This window comes from Diabrotica virgifera, chromosome 5 (genome assembly GCF_917563875.1).
Source record: "Diabrotica virgifera virgifera chromosome 5, PGI_DIABVI_V3a".
Taxonomy (NCBI): Eukaryota; Metazoa; Arthropoda; class Insecta; order Coleoptera; family Chrysomelidae; genus Diabrotica; species Diabrotica virgifera.
The window spans coordinates 34,585,465-34,610,787 of record NC_065447.1 but is presented as its reverse complement, the minus strand read 5'-3'; the positions used below and the strand labels follow the sequence as shown (position 1 = coordinate 34,610,787).

Genomic DNA, 25,323 nt, shown 5'->3' with positions numbered 1-25,323 from the left:
AATACATTTTTTACAGGGGAATAAGGGCAGAATGAAAAATTGTGCAGAGTCGGGGGTTATACTGGAACATCAGGCAGGTTATAGTGTGGGATATTCTACAGTTGATCCTCTGTTTAACTTGAAAACCATAATTAAAATACGAAGAGCAAAGGATTATATGGGAACTTATGCTTTGTGGACTTCAGTAAAGCGTTTGATACGATTGATCAACAAGCGCAGTATTACATGTTAAGTTGTATGGGGTTGTCTTCTAAAAGGCATTTAAAGGGATTTATCATTAGAAGATTGCTTTACGCTGATGATATGGTAAGGTTAGCAAGCAGTCCGAGAGTTTTACAAATTATGATTAATAAATTAGGGGAGTATTGTAGGCTATGGACTTTAAAGATCAACATGGACAGGTTAAAAATTATGTTGTTTAGACAAGAGGGTGGAAATGTTAAAGAAGAGTGGAAAATAAATGGAGAAATGGTGGAAGTTGTTGATGATTGTTGCTATTTGGGAGTGAAATTAACACCGTGGCTATCTTTTAGTTCCCACTTTAACGAAAAAGAACGAGCGGCTAGAGCAGCTATTCGCGATTGAAACGGAATATAGAGGGTAGGTCGAATGCAGGAAAATGGCCGATATAAATGGTATAAACAAACATTCAATTGAGGAACAGAACAATACCGATTTGATTTAAAATATTTTAATGTACTTATCATGCTGAAATTGACTAAAAATTTCATAATAGTGACCAAATTCCATTCAAATCAACAATTTTCTGGTTTGTTTATACCACTTATAGTAGTTTAAATTTATTCCACCAGAGGTCAGATACTTTGTTTTTCATCGCGAATAAACATGGCTTCATATATGAAGGAGTAGTCCGTTCTCTTCTGACTTATGGAGCTCAAGTTTGGGGACTTGGTTAATTTGAGGAAGCTGAGGAGGTCAGAAGGCTTTTTATAAAAAAAAATGTAAAATATTGTGCTGGCCCGACCCCAGGGGTGTGCGCGTGTGCGAACTGGGGGGCAACCTACGGCAGCGCAGCAAGTTAAGAGCGGCAAATTTTAAAGAGAGCCAATTAAACACAAATCACATCAAGGGACAGCAAATAAACATTGGTTGATATTTATTTATTAACAATTATTTAAAAGTATAATTATGAAAGATCGGTGGATTTCTTTTTAGTAACTCCTCTGGGATTGGGATGTCCCGAAGTATTTGGTTCCTGATTCGGCAGTTTCACTCTTTTACCTAGTTTGTCGTACACCTTTTGTTCGTTACTATTAGGAACAGCATATTTATTGACTTCTGTAAATCTGACATACGAAGACTCCCTTTTCCGAAAACGCCGAATATGTATAAATGTAGTATTTGTAGAAAATAGGTTCGTCAATTTTGATCTGATACATTTACAAAGTATATACGTTAGTGTAATTACGACACCTAACAAACATACTCCTATGCTCACGTAAATATATATTAAAAATGGTTGAGACGTTTCGGTATTTTCCTCTGAGCCATTTTTGGGAGATGACGTTTGGTCACTTATCTTGAACTCATTTTCGGGAATTGACGCCCCGTCATATTTCCTTCCTTTTCTGGAAAATGACGATTCGTTGCATTTCTTTAATTCATTTTTAGGAAATATCTCAATAGATAAATTAATAGGCGAGTTACTAATTTTTGAATCGTTCGTTTTGCTAAGCAATAAAAGTCCTCTATCAGTTAACCAAAATTGTTTTGTTAAGTTTACTCTAAGTTGAAAGATGTAGTCTTCGTTTTTATTCCTAAAGGTGACATATCGGAGAGATGTATTGACTTCAAGAGTTGATTCTTCTGCATATGCTCCATAAATTGCAGACAATGCGTTTCTCCTTTTTGGCCACTCGTGTATAAGAAATTTGTCTTTTTCGTAATAATAACCTGAAATTTAAAAGAATAATGAGGTGAACATGGTTAATAAAAAAATTATTTACATAACTATGTAGTAATTTTGTATTAATAATCAAAAAACTTAAACAAAAAAAGCCAAAAATGATCCCGACAAACATAGAACGATAAATATATCATCAAGAAGCGAAATAAAAAGAAGCAATGGAAAGATGTGAGGCAATTGAGACTCTAGAGTCAAAGTACGGTAGTCACAATGTACATAGTAAAGTTAAAGAACTCATAGGTGGACTAAGACGGAAACAAAAGAAATCTAACTGATTCTGATGAAAACATCATCTTGGAAAAACAGGCTAAAATAAGAACGTGGAAAGAATACCTAGAGAAACTATTGGGAGACCACAGAGATAATACCTTTGAGCTAGAAAAGATAAATTATGGACCAAGTAAATTACAACAGGAAGTTTGTTCTGCAATAACACACCTAAATGATAGCAAAGCAGCAGGCACCGATAATATACAAGCAGAACTGCTTAAATTAATCAACAACGAATCAGTAGCAATAGTCACAAATATTCTCAACAATATCTGAAAATAATTAGAAACTTTTACTGGAATCAGACCACAAACCTCAGAGTTGGAGGTGAACATACCGAATATGTCAAATCATGCGTGGAGTGAGGCAAGGCTGTATTTTGTCTCCTCTAATTTTCAATCTCTATTCTGAAAGAATATTTATCAAAGCTTTGCACGAAACTGGAAAAGGTATTCTATTAAACGGGTAGGTACCGGCTATACAACATCAGTAACGCAAACGACACCATGTATTTACAGACAACCTAGAAGACCTACAAGTCGTTATGAACAGAATCACGTATTACAGTTAACAATATGGACTCAATATAAACGTAAAGAAGATAATGCTTCTGATCATTAGCAAGAAAAAGATAATAGGAGCTTATAGGAGATAATACTTGGAATCTTCACAGATCTTTGGCAGCGAAATTTTGTACACTTGAAGTAGGTAGATGACAAGATTAATTATATTATTAAAAATTGGGTGTGTTCTTGCAGAATTCTGGCGGGTGCCACAATAAGTTCAGTAAGTCAGTAAGTTGGGAATCTGGTATTTTTTTATCCTTTTCTCGCATTTCTTGGGACCAGTTTGTGGTAATAGAAGATGTGGTAGCATTGCTTCTCTACTAGTGATCCTTTCCCAAGTAAAAATGCTCCTTTTCTAACTTGGCTGCTGATGACGTACTGATGACTACCAAAAAGTTAGAAATATGTACGTATTTATTTTTTGTTAGGGAATACTAAGATGTAAAAGAACTAATGGTTAAATAAAAATGATATCAATAGTTTTAAATAAATACTAACCCTGGACGAACTCAGCTTTGCTCCAAAGTGTTTTATAATATTCCGTTTGAAAGTTTTTACTGTAAATCTGGATCCTATCTTTCTTATAGATCTTTAGTAATGAAATAAGAAGTTTGTCAATTTCATTTATGTTAACGACTCGATCATCCTCTTGATTTAAAATTTCTATATTTTCTTGGTAACATAGGGCATTACGGGCTACACATGTTAAAATTAATTTCTGGTCCTCTAAAAATAAAAAAAATAAAATATTTCCAATTTGTTAAGAACACATTTTACGAAAAGCTGACACTGATCTTTAAACTCAAATAGGAACCACATCAAATAACCCAATAAACTCTATTTTTTGGTAGTAAACGTTGCTAATAGTTTTTGAGGATTTGCAAAGCATTTGAGTAATCCACAGTCCCGGAATAAGAATTTTGAGGCTCTAGGCAACCCAACCTAGGAGGCCCCAAGAGACTTTTGCCTTTTCCCTCCAAAATCTTGGATAACTCACCCATCTCCGAGCGGTATTCCTTTAATATATTAGTGGACATTTTGTAGATTTAAACTTTAATTTTTGTTTCATTTTTGTTGCTTGAAAAGAGAAATAGTCAAGAAGCTGTTTATTTTTATAATTATGCTTAAATTTTGAAATAAAAAATTATTTTAGTTTTTTTTTTTTGTTATAGTTATCAATAAACGAACGATTCATTTTAGGGTATGTATAATAATTTTTCTAATAATGAAAAAAAAAAGAAGAAGAGCGTAGAAAAAGTATAGTATTCTACTCACATGTAATGGCTATTACTCACTCCGATGAATAACGACACTCGCCTTCGGCTCGTGTCGCAAACTTCATCATCGTGAGTAATACCCATTATTACATTCTCGTTGAATAATATGCTATTGCTTATTACCTAATTATGTAATAATAAATAATTATGGATTAAATTTAGTTTGAGTTTTTAAAGCCTTATAATTATTATAAAGCAACTTATCTGAGTTTCATAGAAACAAAACTACTTAAAATATCTTTAACTTCCAAATTTTCGAGCACATCATTCTCAATAGCCATAATTGAGGGAAATGCTAGTCTATTTTGTGCCACTGTGGAACGGTGACAGTTTTTAATAATTTTCATTTTTGAAAAAGATCGTTCGTCTGTTGCATTTGTAATCATTAGCGTAAGATAAACCTTACAAGCTACTGACAAATTTGAAACTTCGATCCGAACTTGTTTTCATAAGTAGCCCAAAAAGACTATGAAGCAGGAATAAATTGTTTTCGCTACAAGTCCTGAAGATAGTCTTCATGTAGTTTTGAAGCACACTCCTTTATTTGAGTATCACTCAGTTTTGAAAAACACACAAAACACCAAATACTGGAGTTACTGACTCGTACGCTGTCAACTGACGACTCAGCTCAATAATTATTAGCTTATCCAAAATTGGTAGATTCGTTTCATTTCAACCTTTAACTTTTCTCCACCCTGTAGAAAAACTTCATTGGAATTAGCATCATCAAAATGTAGTTTTCTTGCTCACGTTTGTTTACTCTTGTCGGTATACTCAGAGTACTGTAGCGATGGCGTTAAAACTATGAATGACAAAAATAGTGGCCTCATTGCAAAATAAAGTCGATAATGCCAAACATATCCTGGACACACTGTTTTCTTCATCGACAGGCTCTAAGGTAGTACCTTCTTATATAATATATAACGTGCTCAAGGAGGTATTAAAAATTGTAAATTCTATCAAAGGTAAAGCTTTGCAAACCCGGCTATTCAGAATCGTTTGTGAATATATGGACTCGCTTCATCAAAATCTCCTTTATCACACAGAGGTCAGGTGGCTATCCAAAAGAAAGGTGTTGATAAGGGTTCTGGAAACTGAGAGCTGAATTGTTAATGTTCTTACAATATGCAAAATCTAAATATGCTTACGGTTTTTCTGACCCTATTGGCTCTTGAAATTAGCGTTTTGGTAGATCTTTTTAGCCACCTTAATAATTTGAACAAGAACCTTCAAGGAAGAGAAGAGAATATTTTAACAGCTAAAGATAAAGTAAGAGCATTTCACACAAAACTTCGTTTGTGGGCAACCTCTCTGCAAAACATAATGTTTTAGTCCTTTCCATGTGTTCAGAAGATTGATGAAGATAATGCAACGGACCAAAGTTTTGCAGTTTCGACTCACATTCTTTGCATTATACGGAGCTTGCATAATTTACAAGAGCAACTTTTGGCACACTTTCCAGAGTTGCACTCTGAAGCTGACAATAGGTGTAGATTGATTCTAAACCCTTTGTTGGACACATCAATAGATCTGACTGATCTCAACAAAAAATAAGAGAATGTCTTCTAGATTTAGCTGTTGATGGCATGCTTAAAATGGAATTTTATTCGCAAAGTGTCGACGTTTTTTGGATAAAAATAAAAACCAATACCCAGAGCTGGCAAGAGAAGCTCTTAAATTATTATAGTGCAATTCGCCACTTCATACTTGTGTGAACTGACATTTTCTTCAATGGTAGACATTAAAACTAAAAAGAGAAATAGACTGCAATTAGAAAATGATTTGATTAGTAACCTTTCAAAAATAGTACCACAATTTGATAAACTTTTGAAAAACAAACAAGCACATCCTTCCCACTAAAATTGTGTTTTAGGAACCTCAACTTTTTCTTTCAGTCGACGACCCCCGAGTAAGGGTTCGCGACCCCCAGAGGGGTCGCGACCCACAGATTGAAAAACACTGGACTAGCAGGTTGACTTAATAACACTATATGGCGAAACCGACATATTAACATTGAGATGAAGTCAACCATTTTTATAAAACCAGTGTATGTAAGACCAATAATGACATATGTGCATCAGAAACAAGACCCAACAGCCCAACACAGAAACAAAACAAAGATTGCTGGAAACCGCAGAGAGTACTGAGAAGGATTACAGAAAATATGCTGAGAAATCGAAAGAAGAGTGAGGACATTAGAATAAAATGTATCGTACAGTACTTATATAAAAGAATGGACACTAATAGAAAAAAAAGTGTAATAACCACATAAGCAGAATGGGGGAGACCCGTGTGATAAAAATCTCTCTTTAATCCTGACCCCCGGAAGGGGTGTAGTGGTCGACGTGATATTGTGTATTGTTATTTCTTTTAACTCATGCATATAGTTTATCTTTTACATATTCCTGTAATTTGATCGATCCATCTTGTTGGGGATCTCTACTTCTTTTAGTGTTCGCTATAAATGTCTCCACTTGACCCTGTCGAACGCTGGAACGCTTTTTCCATAAAACATAATAATATGTACTTATAGTGGAATATTGAATTCCCTATATTTTTCTATTATCTCTCTTATATTCTACAGATGTTCTCGAGTGCCTCGACCTTTAGTAAATCCAGTTTATTCTTGTGGAATTTCTCTTTGAAGGAATGTTGTCAGTCTCTCATTGATTATATGTAGCATTATCTTGCTGGCATGTAATACAGGGTGTTTCATTGGGAAAGTAACATACGTTAACTGTAGAAAGAGGACACTTAGGCGGTCTCAAAAATACCATACTTAATGGGTCTTACTTCATTAATAACAAAGATACTGGGTGTTTTATCTATTTTGCTATTTTCTTATTTTATTGTATAACTACATATAACTGTTTAACTACACTGTATATTTATTTTATATTTGGCAGGCAAGTATTGCTTAAGTTGTACAATCAACTAATTTATTACAATTGTAAAAAATCCAGTTCCGGATTAAAAAATATTGGAAAAATGTTCCGATCCAAAAACAACACCCTGTACATTAATTTTTTTTAAAATGGATTTTGCATTTGAAGTGGATGAAAAACTAAATTGGGTGGTATACTTTGAATTTTCGGCAAAATGATTTTTCTGGTAAAATTTTAAATTTGAATTGTGAAATTATGCGAATTGCGAAAGCTCGAAGTAGAAAAAAAATTAAAATACGACTTATAACTTGTTCAACACGCTGTATTTTGCTTTTATATTTAACACCGAATATTATTTAAGGTGCCCAATCACTTACTTAATTAATTTACAATTATAAAAAATCCATGGTCGGATTAAAAAATATTGGAAAAATGTTCCCATCCAAAAAAAAACACTGTACATGATTTTTTTAAATGGATTTTGCATTTAAAAGGAGGATGAAAATATAATTTTAGTGGTTTAGTTTTAGTCCAGAAATCCACTGCGCATCCGCTGGGAAAAATATTCCGATTCGCATTTTTTGCACAATCTTACTCAAAAAGGACTCCTTTTAACAAATTTGCATGTTGCCAGGACCAAAAGTGGGTCAAAAATTTTTTAAACGTTTTTTTTGTTTTTTTGTTTTTGTTTTTTTTTTTTGTTTTTTCCTAAAATTATTTTGTTGGCATCGAACAAAGTTTTTTTATATTTTTTGGATCATTCCAAACAGAAAAGGTCTTTAGTGACATTTCTCTAAAGTTGATAGTTTTTGACATATAAGCGATTAAAAATTGAAAAATTGCGAAATTGGCCATTTTTAACCCTCAAAAACTATATGAAAAACTGAAAATTTGAATGTTGCCGAGGCAGGTAGATATTCTCTAAACATCGATTGATGAAATCCCGAAGAGTTTTTTGCAATACAATATTCAAAACTCCTTTGTTTTTTAATTGCTTATCAAGCGTGCGCGACACTATTTTCCACCGACAGTATGGTGCAAATGAAAGGAATAAATTCGTTATTTCATAAATCGGCGACTTTAAGGGAAAATCCCGAAACAGCTCGATTTTTATTTTTAAGTTATGATATTGTGGCAGATATGGTATAGTAGTGACGTCATCCATCTGGGCGTGATGACGTAATCGATAATTTTTTTAAATGAGAATAGGGGTCGTGTGCTAGCTCATTTGAAAGGTTCTTTAATTCTCTATTCAGTAATATAAACATTTATATAATTATTTCTACAGGGTGTCCTTCTACTTCTTTTTTGTCAAAAAATTTAATTTAATAAAAAATTTTTGGACACCCTGTATAAATAATTATGTAAATGTTTACATAACTGAATAGAGAATTGAAGAACCTTTCAAATGAGCTACCACACGACCCCTATTCTCATTTAAAAAATCATCGATTACGTCATCACGCCCAGACGGATGACGTCACTAGTATACCATATATGCCACAATATCATAACTTAAAAATAAAAATCGAGCTGTTTCGGGATTTTTCCTTAAAGTCGCCGGTTTACGAAATAACGAATTTATTCCTTTCATTTGCACCATACTGTATACACATGCAACGGTGGAAAATAGTGTCGCGCACGCGTGATTCGAAATTAAAAAACAAAGGAGTTTTGAATATTGTATTGCTAAAAACTCTTCGGGATTTCATCAATCGATGTTTAAAGAATATGTACCTACCTTGGCAACATTCAAATTTTAAGTTTTTCACATAGTTTTTGAAGGTTAAAAATGGACGATTTCGCAATTTTTCAATTTTTAATCGCTTATACATATGAAGGGCACAGGGGAAAAACCACCTTAGTAAATTTTTTCAAGAAATGAGCTGATGACGCTATCCAGTGGCTTCAAACGAATAGTTTTTAAACATTTTATTAGCTTTTGTACAAAACACCGTCTATCTACTAAAATCCACGTTAGAAAATATGCGGCACTGGAGAAAAACCCCGTCAGTCAATGCATTTGTATGGAGGAACCCCGTGAGTCAAATGATATTGTAGTAATCCGTTACCGGAGTTGGTTTAGCCTCCAGAATTGAAAAAACTTAAATGGTTGTTTTCTCGAAATTTACTTTTTTTGACTGACGGGGTTTTTCCCCTGTGCCCTTCATATGTCAAAAACTATCAACTTTAGAGAAAAGTCACTAAAGACCTTTTCTGTTTGGAATGATCCAAAAAACCTAAAAAAACTTTATTCCATGCAACAAAAATAATTTTAGGAAAAAAACAAAAAAAAAGTTTAAAAATTTTTGACCCATTTTTGGTCCTGGCAACATGCAAATTTGTTAAAAGGGGTCCTTTTTGAGTAAGATTGTGCAAAAAATCCGAATTGGAATATTTTTCCTAGCGGATGCGCAGTGGCTTTCTGGACTATTTGAATTTTCAGCAAAATGGTTTTTCTGGTAAAATTTTGAATATGAATTGTGAAATTATGTGAATTGCGAGAGCTCGAAGTAAAAAAAAATAAAATGTGACTTAATTTTAATTAATACCATTATTTAATCTAAATTGGTCAGATGTTAACATTTTAGTGTTTTTGTATTATAGCGACAAATAATTCATAACAAATATTCAACTTTAATTAATGAATACATAATAAAGAGTCCATAAAAAATACATAACTTTAATCAACAAACTATCTTAAAAATTAAAAAAAAACAGAAAATTTTTTACAAAGAATAACTTATCAATACTATAGTAATTGTTCAAAATGGCCACCACCTTGTTGAAGACAAAGTTTTGCTCTTTTTGTTATTTTTCTGACTGACTTCCTAATCTCGTCTGGGTTGGGGTTATTCTTCATTTCTTGGAGGGAGGCTCGAATCCGGTCAAAAAGTTCTTACCTACATATTTATTTCCTCGTTATAAACTTTGGATTTTAGATATCCAAAAGTTATTTTTCAGAAATTTTTTTCTGTTTTTTTTTTTAATTTTTAAGATAGTTCGTTGATAAATTATGTCTTTTTTTGTGGACTCTTTATTATTTATTCATTAATTAAAGGTCAATATTTGTTATGAATTAGTTGTCGCCGTAATAAAAAAACCAAAATATTAACATCTTACCAATTTAGATTAAATAATGGTATTAATTAAAATTAAGTCACATTTTAATTTTTTTTACTTCGAGCTCTCGAAATTCAAATAATTTCAGAATTCAAATTCAAAATTTTACCCGAAAATTCAAAGTATACCACTAAATTTACTTTTTATCCTCTTTTCAAATGCAAAAGCCATTTTAAAAAACTTTAATACACAGGGTGTTTTTTTGGGTCGGAACATTTTTCCAACATTTTTTAATCCGGCCCTGGATTTTTTGTAATTGTAAATGAATTAAGTGATTGGACACCTTTAAGAATATTCGGTGTTAAATATAAGATAAACATACAGTGTGGTTAACAAGTTGTAAGTCGTATTTCAATTTTTTTTCTACTTCGAGCTTTCGCAATTCACGTAATTTCCAAATTCAAATTCAAAATTTGACCAGAAAAATTATTTTGCCGAAAATTCAAAATATATCACTAAATTTAGTTTTTCATCCTATTTCAAATGCAAAATCTATTTTAAAAAAATTTAATGTACCGGGTGTCCCAATAAGAATGGCTCTCGGCCATATCTCAGGAACCGTTTATAGTACAGCTTTGGGAAAAAAAAATTTATAACAAAAGTTGCCTCGAGAAAAGCCTGGAAATTATTTTCATATTTGTAAGTCCACCGCTAGAGGGCGTAATTGAATGTCAAAATTTTAAAAATCAAAATTTTACAAAATTTACATAATGAAAGGGCACTGAAAATCCAATCATCGTATTCTTCGCAAAATTGTGCGAATATTTGATTTCACAAGTGTAACTCTACCTTTGCAAATAAGAGGTGGGGGTGAGTGGGAACCTTGTTATGAAAAATGGCTGTAAGTCCGGTTCTGCTTAATCGATTTTTGCAAACTTGGTCTCGTTGAAAACAGATCTTTTTCGTTAATGTAAGAGTTATAATTACGAAACAGCCTAGTAAGTAATATGCCAGCGAGGAGGCGCTATTTTATGTTTTTCAGAAATCTAGTTTTCTTTGGATAATATTAAATACAAGTATGCACTTTTAACCCTGTATTACAAAATTAGACCAAATTATCAAAAGAATATCGAAAACCGCATGTCGATACCTTTTTTCTAATTTTAGAATTAACAAACTTTCAAAAGAAGTTTTACTTCAAATTTGATAGTGAATCTAATTATTATTATATAAAATGAATAGGATGTTTAAAAATACAATTTGAGGATAAGTATGTTGAAAGGAATAATGTAATCAACAAATTTAAAAAAGTCACTTTTGTATAACGGCCTCCCCTTTAATGAGAGTATCTAAAAATAAATGAACTCTTCCATGCATTATTTTCGATTAAAATTTACACGAAGTATTTACTATACTTCATCAGTAATTAAATTTTTAAATTAAAAAATATCGGTTACATTATTAAGAAAAATAGTAATTTAAAGCTTTATGTATCTTTATATCTTATTAGTCCTAATTTTAACGGGTAAAATCACTAGTATATAATATTATGTACCTATTAAATTAGGTATATATTATATATTTATATTAAATTATAGATATAATATATATTAAATAAAATTAAATCTAATCGAATGGAATCTAATTAAATCAAAAGAATATAATCAAATCTATAATAAGTATTCACTTCTGTCGGCATTCCGCAAGTGTCACGCTTTAATTTTTTTCCACAGCACACTACCTGTTTCCACTTTGATTTCCGTAACTTCGTTTACAGGAGACATCATCAGTTATGTTTAAAAATTAACACGTTTCTTAAGATATCTCGAGATAGAAAAAAGGTATCGACATGCGGTTTTCGATATTCTGTGGATAATTTGGTCTAATTTTGTAATACAGGGTTAAAAGTGCATACTTGTATTTAATATTTTCCAAAGAAAACTAGATTTCTGAAAAACATAAAATAGCGCCCCTAGCTGGCATATTACTTATTAGGCTGTTTCGTAATTATAACTCTTACATTAACGAAAAAGATCTGTTTTCAACGAGACCAAGTTTGCAAAAATCGATTAAGCAGAACCGGACTTACAGCCATTTTTCATAACAAGGTTCCCACTCACCCCCACCTCTTATTTGCAAAGGTAGAGTTACACTTGTGAAATCAAATATTCGCACAATTTTGCGAAGAATACGATGATTGGATTTTCAGTGCCCATTCATTATGCAAATTTTGTGAAATTTTGATTTTTAAATTTTTGACATTCAATTACGCCCTCTAGCTTTTCTCGGCTTTTCCAGGCTTTTCTCGTTGTAACTTTTGTTATAAAAATTTTTTCCCAAAGCTGTACTATAAACGGTTCCTGAGATACGGCCGAGAGCCATTCTTATTGGGACACCCGGTACATGGTGTTGGTTTTGATTTTGATTGATTTTTCCAATATTTTTTAATTCGGACCTCAATTTTTTACAATTTTAAGTAAATTAGTTGATTGTACACCTTAAATAATATTTGCGTGCCAAATATAAAATAAATATACAGTGTGGTTAAAAAGTTATGAACCAAATAAAAAAATGGCAAAATAGGTAAAACACCCAGTATCTTTGTTATTAATTAAGTAAGACCCATTATGGTATTTTTGAGACCGCCTAAGTGTCCTCTTTCTACAGTTAACGTATGTTATTTTCCCAATGAAACACCCTGTATAAGATAAATGGTTCTATAATTATCGCATTTATGGAAGCCGTCTTTTTATGTATTGTCGTTATTTTGACCAGTCTTCAGGTCATTGTTTGGAATGCCATGTTTGGTTACAGAGTTTCTTCTGTGGAGCATTTCTTCTATTATCATATCTGGACCTGGTACTTTATTATATTTGCGCTTACTTCATTTTTGGGTATATCTGCAGTGGGATTACGAACATCCGCAGCGTCGAGTGTTCGTGATCCCACAGCGGGTTCTCCTTCCACCTCGTCAAGGATTTGGTTAACAAGTTCTTGGCGTTGATCATCTTTATATAGGTCCCTGCAATACGATCTCTATGTCTCTGCTATATCTTCTCTGTTTGTTCTCAGAATTCCAGTGTTGTCTTCAACCACCCAAGTTCTGGCTTTAAAGTCTCTTGTTAAGTAACGTATTTTTCTAAATAGATCTCTCGGCTGATTATTCTGATCATGTCTCTCAATTTCTTAACATATACTTTGATAGTAATATTTTTTGTCGGCCTTGGATCTTCGTTTAATTTCATTATTGAGATTTCTTAAACTAGCTTTTTCCTTTTACTGTGTACACCACTGACAAAGATTTTTTCTATTATCAGTGGTTTTAAAGGTTTCATCTGTTATCCAGTGTTTCCGTTTCACAGGATTATTTATCTTTGGGCGATCAATTGGTGTTCTTACACAATGTTTCATCATCATCATCAGTGGCGTTACAGCTCTTTATGAGCCAAAGCCTTCTTCAGAACAATCCTCCATTCGCCCCTGCCTCTGTGTCTCTGGCAACTCTTCTCCATGCTCTAATTCTTACACAATGTTTAACAGTGATAAAACTAGCATGAGTTAAATCACCAATCGACAGAAGAAGTATCGGACAACCGCGCAAAAGATGAAGTGATAACCTTCTATAGAGGTATCAGTCCGCAAAATGAACAAACAGAATTGTTTATAAAGAGGAAGAAGAAGAACTTCAATGACTACTGCATTATGATATATATATATATATATATATATATATGAGGACCCTAGAAGTAAAGGTGTATAAGTGACATTTTTGTAAATATTGAGATAACTGCACCACTGAACTGGAAATATTTCATTCTATTTGGTGGTAAAGAGGTCTAAGCGATAAGTCTAACAGGTGCTGCTTTCTAGCACCAAGTTACTTAACCTCCGAGCCAACTATGAGTAGAGCTTGGAAGAGAAGAGATACAAGTGCGCTTGTACCCCTGTTCCACTGTGTCAGACTGTTAGTTGAGTTTGTTATCATTTTGGATGGATAGTGCCGGTAGTGGTATAGCTCCTCTAAAGCAATTTTATTTTGTTGTTAAAGTAATACTTTATTGTAAACTGCAGTGTTTTACGTTTTCTTTATGTGGCACGAAGGTCAGGCGCCAAGTGGATATCAGGAAATATCACATTGTCTTATAAGCCTTCCCCCATCTGTGAAACATATAACTCGATTAATGTGACACAAAGTTGCATTTAGCGACAATTGTCGAGGCCACTATAAGAGTCGTCTTATAGTCAAATTTTGGTTCTACATTGTTAGAAATACTAATATTCAAACAGTAGATCATCGGTTTTTTATAAGTGGCCACTCTCATAATGAGTATGACCAAGATTTTGGTGTGATAGAGCAAGAAAAAAAGAACCAAAAAGGACCTGTATGTACTTCAACATTGGATGGAGCTGGTAACTTCTACAAGTAGAAAGTTCTTTACAGTGCAGACGGAAAATTAAGATTTTTTAGACTTTCAAATACTTGCGCCATACTTTAAGAAGAGTGTGAGTGGAATGCAAAGTATGCAATGGTTACATTTTCAGCAGGACAAACTTTTAACCCTGTTTTACGAGAAAACAGCTGGAGGTAGCATAGAAGAGTTTAGTAAGCTATCTATGAACTCACTCGAGCTGATAAAAATTCTCCCCTTCTGCCAGATCTCTTGTCAGTACTGATTGACAGAAGGCCTCTCATTAAGCAAGCTAAATATTCAAATCTTCAACAGTTACTCAACTACGCACCTCCAATTATTTACCATGAGTTTTTCACAAATCTGCGACATGATGATCAACAAGCTGGAGAACTAGCAAAGTCAGAAGTAGCAGAAGTCGAAAATGACCATATGGATCACCATTAAGACCCTGATATCGATGAATCATTAGTCAATTATGTAATAGTGTTATGGTAAATAATGAATTTCTACAAAAACTTAGAGATATTTTTAGCTGTTTTACTTTTATGATGCATTTTTTAGAAGTAAAGGGGTACAAGTGCTACTTAGCAACCTAAAAATAGCTCCATAATGAGTAAAGTTAGAAGTAAAGGGGTACAAGTGGTACTTAGCAACCTAAAAATAGCTCCATAATGAGTAAAGTTAGAAGTAAAGGGGTACAAGTGCTACTTAGCAACCTAAATAAAGCTCCAAAATGAGTAAAGTTAATAAAAGTATGATTTTTTGTTACAACTAAGAATAATAATGCCTACAACTACTAAACCGGAGAAGAAAAACTAGCATTAAAAAATCAAGGCAATTACAGTAAAGGCTCAACTTTGAACGGCGTTTACTCAAAATTTACTTTTTGTCACTTATACCCCTTTACTTCTAGGGTCCTCATATGATATACCTAAGTACTGGAGCGAAAACTTAAATTCTGCTTTAAGTGCCATCTCCGCCAAGGAGGTCGACAATCATCATAGCTATTCGGACTTTGGAGACGGTTGCTCTGAAAAATTCGTTTGATGTAGGTACATCTGTACCATTCTCTCAGGTTGCGCAGCCACGATATTCTGCGTCTCCCTATTAGAGTTGCACAAGTTTGACTTGAATGTTTGAACTTGACTTGAGTTTGACTTAATTTCAAGTCAAACTCAAGTCAATCCTTCTGACAAATATTTCAAGTCAAGTCAAACTGGTCAATCGTACAGGTTTGAAAATTCAAACTGTTTGTCAAACTAGTTTGAAAGAGTTTGAAAAATAATTTATTTAGTAGATATACTTTTTTGTCGAGATTGACATGTTAGTTGCCCATTAAGATAAGAAAATTAATAATACAATGAGTGCCACATAAAAGTAACTTAATACAGGAAGCGATTATAATCAAAATTGGGTCGTCAATTTAAATTTTTTGAAAATGATTCCTGAATGCTTAGAACTGCTTGCTGGCAAGTTTCGTTTTATCCATATCATATAACTTTTTTATATTTGAGTGTTATTTACTAGATTAAAACAAAGAATTCGTTGGATAGTTTTTTTATCATACAAAGTGTAAGTTAATCTACTTTGGGAGCGTTCAAGTATTACGTAACGTAAGTGGGGGGGTCATGTAAAACGTTACGGCGCGTTACACGGGGAGGGGGTAGGATGGTTCGAACAGCGCATTACGTAACATTGTTTTTTAACTTAAATAAAAAAAACTACCGAATTACAATCTTCCACCTTTTCAACTTTCGTTTATATTTTACATAGAACCCCTGGATTGTATTATGTTGCCCCCTCACGCTCCGCTCATGTAAATGGCTCCACAATAAGACAAAATAGTAATCAAGTGAAAAAATCTTAAAATTTGTATTTAGCAGATCAAGCACAGCAACATGTGTCTCAATGGACAGCTCAAAATAAAATGATTTGGAATTTTTATGACTTTCTTTTATTAAAAAAGGCATTTATTTATCTTACGGCCAGTTCAAAAAACATCTGGTACCAAGCTGCTAGTTCACTCGAAAAAACAATACAAAATATTGCTGTATATTCGTTGGTATTTCTTTAAAATTCAAAACTAACCATTGGGTTATTAGACCTGGATCCTGCGTACCAAAAAAAGTTGATTACTAGCAAGCTGAAAATTTGTTAATAGCTTAACGGTGTCTAGTCGGACACACTTAGATGTACGGGAACACTGGAAGTTTTAATTGTGGAACAGTTTAAAAATTTGGAACGTCAGATTACGAAAACGTCCCATGTATTTTGTCGGACATAACATTCAATTGATTTGTTACCCTTTCATTAAACTCTCATGCAAAAATCAGACTGCTATTACTAACCAACATAATTCCTGTCATTTGACATGTTCTTCGTTCCACTCATTAAAATGCCCATTAGGTGATAAACACTAGTCTGATTTTTGCATGAGAGTTTAATGAAGTGGTAACAAATCAATTGGAAGTTCTGTCCGACAAAATACGTGGATCATTTCCGTAGTCTGACGTTCCAAATTTTTAACCTGTTCCATAATTAAAACTTCTCCTGTTCCAGTGTTCCCATACATCAAAGTTTGTCTGACTAGACACCGTTAAGCTATTAACAAATGTTCAGCTTGCTATTAATCAACTTTTTTTTGGTACGCGGGATCCAGGTCTATATGGTTTTATATCTAAAATTTAAATTTCTTTCGGATACAGGCTACAAATGTTGGGTTTAAATTTTTAAAAAATTAATGTATAAATATGCATTAATAGTATGGTATAACTAGACCCAAACCCAGACATCCAAAGTGAAAGTTATCCTCCAACACCAAATTGTTCTATATGGTCCACATTCACATAATGTTAAGAAAAAAGTCACACCATTTTGAGCGTCGGGTTTGGAATCGGTAAATTCGGAGTTTTTTACGTTTTTCGTTAATATTTCTAAAACTATGCGGTTTCTAAAGGATTCTACATAAAATTTAAAACAAAAAAGGTCCTATACATATAAAAATATCGAAAACCTCCACATTTCACTCTCCGTAACTCTGGAAGCGTTGATTTTATAACAATTATATATAGGACCTTTTTTGTTTTAAATTTTATGTAAAACAATTTTGTATAGAACATTGTTTACGCTAAAGTATAGTTTTAGAAATATTGACGAAAAACCTAAAAAACTACGAATTTACCGATTTCTCCCCCCTCACCCCTTCAAACCCGACGCTCAAAATGGTGTGACTTTTTTCTGAACATTTTGTGGACCATATAGAACAATTTGGTGTTGGATGATAACTTTCACTTTGGATGTCTGGTTTATGCCATTATTTGAATCAATTGTATCATACTATAAGACGCTATAAGCTTTCTTAATAATTATTATCCTAACTGGCGCGTTTATTGGGTTTTATTTGTCTGTCTGCGGTTTAAATATCAAATCAGCCAATACATTCCTATGTTTATTGAAATTTGTCAAAAAAATTTTTTTGGACCTTGTTGGGAGGCGAGGATTTCCCCTACCCCTCCACCACCCATTACTTCCCCCCCCCCCCCGTTGATCCGCCACTGAACAAATAAACACGTTGCGTAATATTCAAACTTTCCAAACTGTTTGAAGATGTTTGAATTCAAGTCAAACCTAAAGATATCGAAATCAAGTCAAGTCAAACTTTTTTGTACAAAAAGTTTGATTTTCAAGTCAAGTCAAGTTTGTTGAGTAAAATCAAACTAGTTTGACTTGATGCATCTCTACTCCCTATGCTTCTTGTTCCTTGAATCTTTCCCTGCATAATGAGTTGGAGCAAGTTGTATCTCTCTCCACGTGTAATATGTCCGAGATATTCCAATTTTCTGGTTTTGATTGTATTTAAGACTTCCATTTCTTTATTCATCTTTCTCAGAACCTCTTTGTTTGTGACGTGTTCTGTCCATGATATTTTCAGAATTCTTCTATATACCCACAACTCGAATGATTCCAGTTTTTTCATTGATGCTTTCAAGGTCCAAGCTTCCATTCCGTAAAACAGAGTCGAGAATATGTAGCACCTAGCCAACTTTATTCTTAGCTCTAACTTTAGATCTCTTGTGCAGAGCACTTTTCTCATTTTGTTAAAATTCGCCCTAGCCTTTTCTGTTCTAATTTTAATCTCCTGGAAGTAATCATTTGTAGAGTTGATCATTGTTCCAAGATATGCATATTGGTCTACTCGTTCGACATTGGTTTCATTTTTGAGGAGATTCTCGTCGTTATTTCTTTGAGTTATAGATATTCTCATAAATTTTGTCTTCCTGATGTTCATTGTTAGATCGTATTCTTGGCTATAGGTATATCGCTATTCTGTTAATCAGTATCTGAAGATCTTCAATATTTTCGGCTAAAACGACAGTGTCATCCGCATATCTAATGTTGTTAATGTAAGGTGACCAACTGTACTCATTTACTGAGTTTTGTACTCTTTTTTCGCAAACCGTACTCTTTTCAAATCCTGTACTCTTAAAGTACTCATTTGTATAATTTTATACTCATTTGTATTTTTAAAACATTTTTTGATTATTTTATTTCAATTTTATTAATTAAATATTTAAAATTAGTTTGACAGTGATTTGAATTTCACGCACGCATATTGCTTGCTCTTTCCGGCACGTTATCAGGGCGGTAAAAGAGTTTCGTTCGTTGTAGTTTCTTTGAAGAAATTCGAAGAGTAAATTTATATTTAAATGAAGAAAAATTGAAGAAATGAAACGATGAGAAAATAGAGCTTGATAAAAGATGGGTAGAAACCTTTCGGCATTTTAGAGTAGAACATATCCCACATGAAAATTTAGAATTTATCCCACCAACTGTGTAACCAGGATGATCCTAAGGGGGGAGGTTACAACTACTGGATGGTCTCTAGGGGGAATGGAATAGTAATGGTGTTAAGCGTATACCGCTCAAAGTACATCCAAATGGGGGAGGGGGGTTATAACCTTCAAAACCCCCCTGGTTACGCCTATGGTTTGCACTAGGGAATGATTATTGGAGCAGTGAGAAGTCACAACTTTCTGTAAAAACAACTGCCGTCTTAACAGTCAAATTTAATATGCAAAATGAAAGTTGTTCGGATGTGGCTACATTATTAGACGAACATCCTTATTTAGCAAAAAAATCCACTCCAAAGAAAAATATGTTTTTTTAAAAGAAAATAAAGTTTTTATCGTTTTTTCCTCTTTTTTTCACCTATGAAATACTTGCAAAGTGTACTCTTTTTGAACAAAAAATAGTTGGTTACCTTAGTTAATGGGAACTCCGTTCACCGTTATTCCAGCTGTTTCACCCTTAAGAGCTTTTTTGGGATCTTTTCCGAGTAGGCATTAAAGAGAATTGGCGACAATACCCATCCCTGTCTCACCCCACGTCTAATTTCAATTTCCTGTCATCTGTTCGTTAACGAGTAGGGGAGACCGGGGCAGAACGGGATACTTAAGAAAGAAAAAATCATAGAAAGAAAACTAAACTATGTATTAAAAAATAACAAAGTCACACAGGATCACTTGCTATTAAGCTTCATAGAAATGACTTTATTTATAATCCAAATTGCTTTAGTTATTTGGTTATAAGGAACTTAACTTATCAGTGAGAAATTCGGGTTTTGCCCCGTAACCGGGTACGGGGCAAAACGGGAATGTATTTTAGTCAAGCTGGCAGAGTTCACAAATATGAGCACCTTCGTCTTCATCCTCACCATATGCGCAGAAATTATGAGCCCATCCATGGCAGACACTACACACTACCCATCCTTCAGTTGACTGCAAATATAAGTATCCACAGTAGATGTAGATGCCACCAAAACCTTCATCATCTTCTGATGAGTCAGTGTCCAACTCGTTTTCTTCTTTAGTTTTCTTTGATTTTTTTTTAATTTCAGTTTTAGTCAGATTCTTCTTACAAAATTTTAATGTTGTAAAATAGTGACACTTTAGGAGAGAGGGGCAAGATGGATAATATCCCGTCTTGCCCCGACCGCTTTGCCCCAACAGACATCATTTCAAATAAAATTAGTAATTTCTAACGTAAAAGCTATAAAACGGTTCGCAGCACGCAATATTAAAATTCAGTAACATATCTATCATATTTGAATGAAAAACGTGATAAAACTTGCTTACTCATCTTATAGCACTTCTATAAATATCACCAAAATTTTTAACAAAATAAAAGAAAACGGATTTTAGGTCTGTAAAGAAGCACACTACGTGATTAAATATATCTTTCTAATGACTGAAGTGAGTCAACCCACGTTCGTTCGAATGGCGCTATTGCCGATATTATGACGACTGTAAGTTATACACACCGATGCATTTCCCGTTCTGCCCCGAGCCTCGTTTTGCCCCGGTCTCCCCTACTTTAATTTTTCGTAGTTATATACAAAGGCGTTTTCTGTGTTATCATTTAAAAATATTCTCAAATACTTAGCATGTTTTTACAGGAAATATAAAAAAAGTTACGCTTTTTTTTAAAAAGATGTAATAACTACTTACTTGATATTTCTGTAACACTCACATTACTTATGTATACACTATAAGAACGTATCAAAGGACTATAGATATTCCAGTAATTAAAAGAGACACTTTTTAGACAATTACTTCTTGTGTAATGGAATATAAAGATCAAAGTAAGGAACTGAATTAATACTTGTAATGAAAACAGCATTTTAAATGAAACATTGATGAAAGAAAATGCAAATATTTTTTAATTGTAATACCTCTGTGGGTATGTGGTTAACAAATTTAGATCATATGACGAACAATAGTTGACTTATCATAATTTAGCGGAAGTATCAATGTACTAGGTAGGTATTTCAGAAATTGCAAAGATTTTATATTTCGTATTTTTTATTTACCTATAGAAGAGCTTTACCAAATTACTAGACGATTAACAAAAAATGGGCACAACTGTTCGAACATTGTAAGATCCAAGACAGGTGAATTACTACAACAGATGACCAAGTAGTGAGATGGAAAGAGCACTTTCAGGAGATGCTAGGCACGCCCAGGGATAACGCAGATGAAATAATCGAAAACCGTCGAATATAGACTTGCATATTTATATCTTGCGAGTCACCTTCCAAAACGGAGATAATACAGCTGTCAAATATCTGAGAAATAACAGGTCCCGGGAATCGATAACATTGCTGCCGAATTAGGTACTTAAAACTGACCGCTGAACTTTTGCTCCCCATAATCCGGGGGGTGTGAGAAACAAACCGCACACAAAAAAGGTAACATTATTTAGGTTCTAAAAAAGGGCAATCTCACACTGTGCAAAAGTTGGAGATGAATAACCTTGCTTACCGTCATAAATAAAATTTTCACAGCAATCAAACATAAAAAATTAACAAACAAGGTTGAATTTCGAGCAAATCCATCAGGTTTTAGGCCAGAATCCTCCTGAATAGACCACATTAATACTATGAGGGTAATAATGGAACAATTGGTTGATGGAACACATCCCTATACATGGTTTTTGTTGATTTCGAACGTGCCTTTGACAGTCTATCTCACGCTACTATATTGGTCGTGTGGTCTCTCCAGTATGAGCTTCATACCCCGAATCCTTGGTCTGCGGCTTGCAGTACCTCTATGGGTTTCTTGAACCAGTAGAACATCGACACCATATTCTCTGCACATATTAGACAATAGGTCTTCTTTATCTGCTGATAGTCCTTCAATATTAATTGAGGTCGTCATCAAAAATGGCCTTGATAAAGACCGTTTTGATTTTGATTGCATCTGTGTTGTTGGTGCACCGGTGTTGAAAGGATTAGCCGACATTACTCGTTTCCAGGGGACGCCCGATTGTATTCACAAGTGATCACAATCTACGTGGAGGCTCCTTTCATGTCCCCCAACATGCAGATTGAAAAAGTGGAAAACTTTACGTATCTTGGAAGTGTCATAACAGAAAACGGAGGTATAGAAGACGATACCCACATAACAATTTCATGTTCTTAGTAGATTCATAGAACATACTTTTCAGAAAAAGTATATACTTAGAATATGCGTAATTACTATTGCGAATGTGCAGAGCATATACTGAGTATATACTACATTACAGTACTTAAACGTTCTATGTATATACTTAGAATGTACTACCGCACTTCTTTTCAGTATATACCAAGAACATACTTTTTAGAAGATTCTAAGGAGGTGCTATAAACCTTCTATTTATATAATTAGAATGTACTATCGCACATATTTTAGTATATGGGAAGAATATTCCAAGGAAGTGCTATATACCTTCTAGTTATATACTTAGAATGTACTATCGCACATATTTTTAGTATATGGGAAGAATATTCCAAGAAAGTGCTATATACCTTCTATGTATATACTTAGAATGTACTATCGCACATATTTTTAGTATATGGGAAGAATATTCCAAGGATGTGCTGTATTTCTCAGAAGTATGTTTTCAACATCACCCAATCTCATCCTATAGGTTCTACCAAAGAATAGTAACACACCCACAGGGTGTGTTAGTATTCTTTGGTTCTACTAATATATTATGTTTACATATTCTAATTGCATATGAGAATGTAGTTATTACATTCTACAATATTACGTGAAAAGTAAGTATAAAATATATAAACTTTAGTTAGTTATATAGGTTCCTATGTATAATAAATATTATATGGGTAAGTAACCTATATATAAAATATAAGTAATATATTTAGTTATTATGTGCACATCAAAATAAAAATGCTGCTTATATAATTATATAATAGCCAAATATATTATAATATGTATGTAAATTACTAAAATTTATAGGTATCTATATACATTATACATACTTTTACTTACTAGGTATTTAGGAAATATTGAAGTACCAATATGAATTTATTATTTTCAAACTGCTTTTTATGTTCTTAAAAATGTTTTAGTCCTTGTAGCTAGAAATACTTAGTCCTTCCTAACAGCGTAGACATAAATGCACTGGAAACTATTTTCATATTTTGCTCTTTTGTTACCCACCCCCTTCTCTTGTGCAGGTATAAAATGCAATGCAAGGGTCAGAATGACAATGAATGGCCGTTTCCGGATTCCCGAAAATTATTTTACTTATGGTATAAACTCAAATCAAAATGGTATATTCATTTCAACTGAAAACGAAACGAGAATTTCTCATTTTTCTTCACAATAGAATTAAGTTTTAAACTTTTTACCATACAATTAAAACGGTTTAAAAAAAAATGAATTAGATAGTTCAGTAGTACCTACTAAAATACATAAATTTTATTAATTATTCTTAACGCGAAGTTGATAATCTATAGGCTCACACATATTATTCTTCTTCCTATAGGTACGTACATACAGTATATTATTTTTAGATATTTTAAAAGTATATACAAGTAGGTATGTGTTAAGTATATACTTTTGCATATACTTACGCATATACTAAGAATATTCGATTAAGGTATATTCTAAGAATAAACTTTTACGAACATTCCGAGATACTACGTACCCGAATGTGCTCAGTATATTCGGTGCAGGAATATTCTTTGAGGCACATGCAAAGAACATGAAATTTAGAATGTTTTTTATGGTACATGCTATGCTTGTACTACGCATATACTAAAAAGGATATACTTCGACGAATGTTGGTAGGATATGCTTAGAACATGATGCGAACATCATTGTTATGTGGGTATTCGTATGAGGATACGAAAAGCTCAACAAGCATTCAGCATGCTTAACCCTGTTTGGAGGTCTGGAGAATATACTACAAGGATAAAGATCCGAATATTCCAGTCAAATGTCATGTCTGTTCTACTCTATGGATGTGAAACCTGGAAAGTGACAAAAACCCTTACAGACAAATTGCACGTCTTTGTTAACAAATGTCTACGAAGAATTGTCCGTATTTTCTGACCAAACGTCGTCAGAAACGAAAATCTGCTACACCTGACCCAACAAAAGAGGGTAGAAAATGAAATAAAGTCCAGAAACTGGGGCTGGATTAGTCACACACTCCGAAAAGATAGTTCCAGTATTGCAAAGACTGTCCTAGAGTGGAATCCCCAAGGAAAAAGAAAAAGAGGTCGCCCTGTCGTCCAGCACAAACTTGGAAAAGATCCATCATGAACAAGATAAGAGATCAAGGAAAGTCTTGGAATGAGATGAAGGCCTTGGCGCAAAATAGAACCCGATGGCGCGTTTTCACTGAAGCTCTTTGCTCCACTTAGGAGTTCAAGAACATTATAATATAATGTTCTTGAGGTATATAAAGTAATATCATCATCATCCAGCCTTCTGCATCCAAAGTTGAACATAGGCCTCCCCTAATTTCTTCCAGTTTTGTCGATCTTGGGCTTTCTGCAACCAATTCCCAGCAATCCTTTTGGCGTCGTCTGTCCATCGTTTAGGTGGTCTACCTCTACTTCTTCTATCTTCTCTGGGTCTCCACACTGTAATTTTTTGGGTCCACCTCCCGTCCTTCATTCTGGCTACATGGCCCGCCCAATTTCACTTCAGCCATGCTACTCGCTCTATGACATCTGTGACGCCTGTCCTTCTGATTTCTTCGTTTCTGACCCTATCTCTGAGAGTCAGTCCAAGTAGTGACCGTTCCATTCTTCTTTGGGCCACTCTAAGTTTCGTTGCTGTGGCCTGGGTTAACGATAATGTTTCGGCAGTAATGTTTCGTAAGTCATGACTGAAAGCACACATTGGTTGAACGTCTTCCTTTTCAAATAATTAGGCAAATTGCTCTTAAAGATGTCTAATAGAGCTCGATATGCGGCCCATGCTAAAGTGATCCTTCTCTGTAATTCAGCAGTTTGATTGTCCCTGTCAATTTGGATTTCATGCCCTAAGTATTTATATTTATGGACCAATGCTATTTCGTTGACGTCGACTTTTGGATTTTCGCTTGGTACCAGGTTTGTCATGTATTGTG

General features: G+C 33.7%; 1 protein-coding gene across 1 annotated transcript; it reads right to left on the bottom strand.

The window, feature by feature from the left end:
- Positions 1-1,106: 1,106 nt before the first annotated feature.
- On the bottom strand, positions 1,107-21,430 carry LOC126885672 (uncharacterized). The gene is made up of 3 exons (XM_050652365.1): positions 20,907-21,430; positions 3,262-3,489; positions 1,107-1,914 (listed from the first exon to the last, which is right to left on the bottom strand). The coding sequence occupies exons 1-3, from the start codon at positions 21,076-21,078 to the stop codon at positions 1,148-1,150; spliced, it is 1,167 nt and encodes a 388-aa protein (XP_050508322.1). The 5' UTR covers positions 21,079-21,430; the 3' UTR covers positions 1,107-1,147.
- Positions 21,431-25,323: the final 3,893 nt, after the last annotated feature.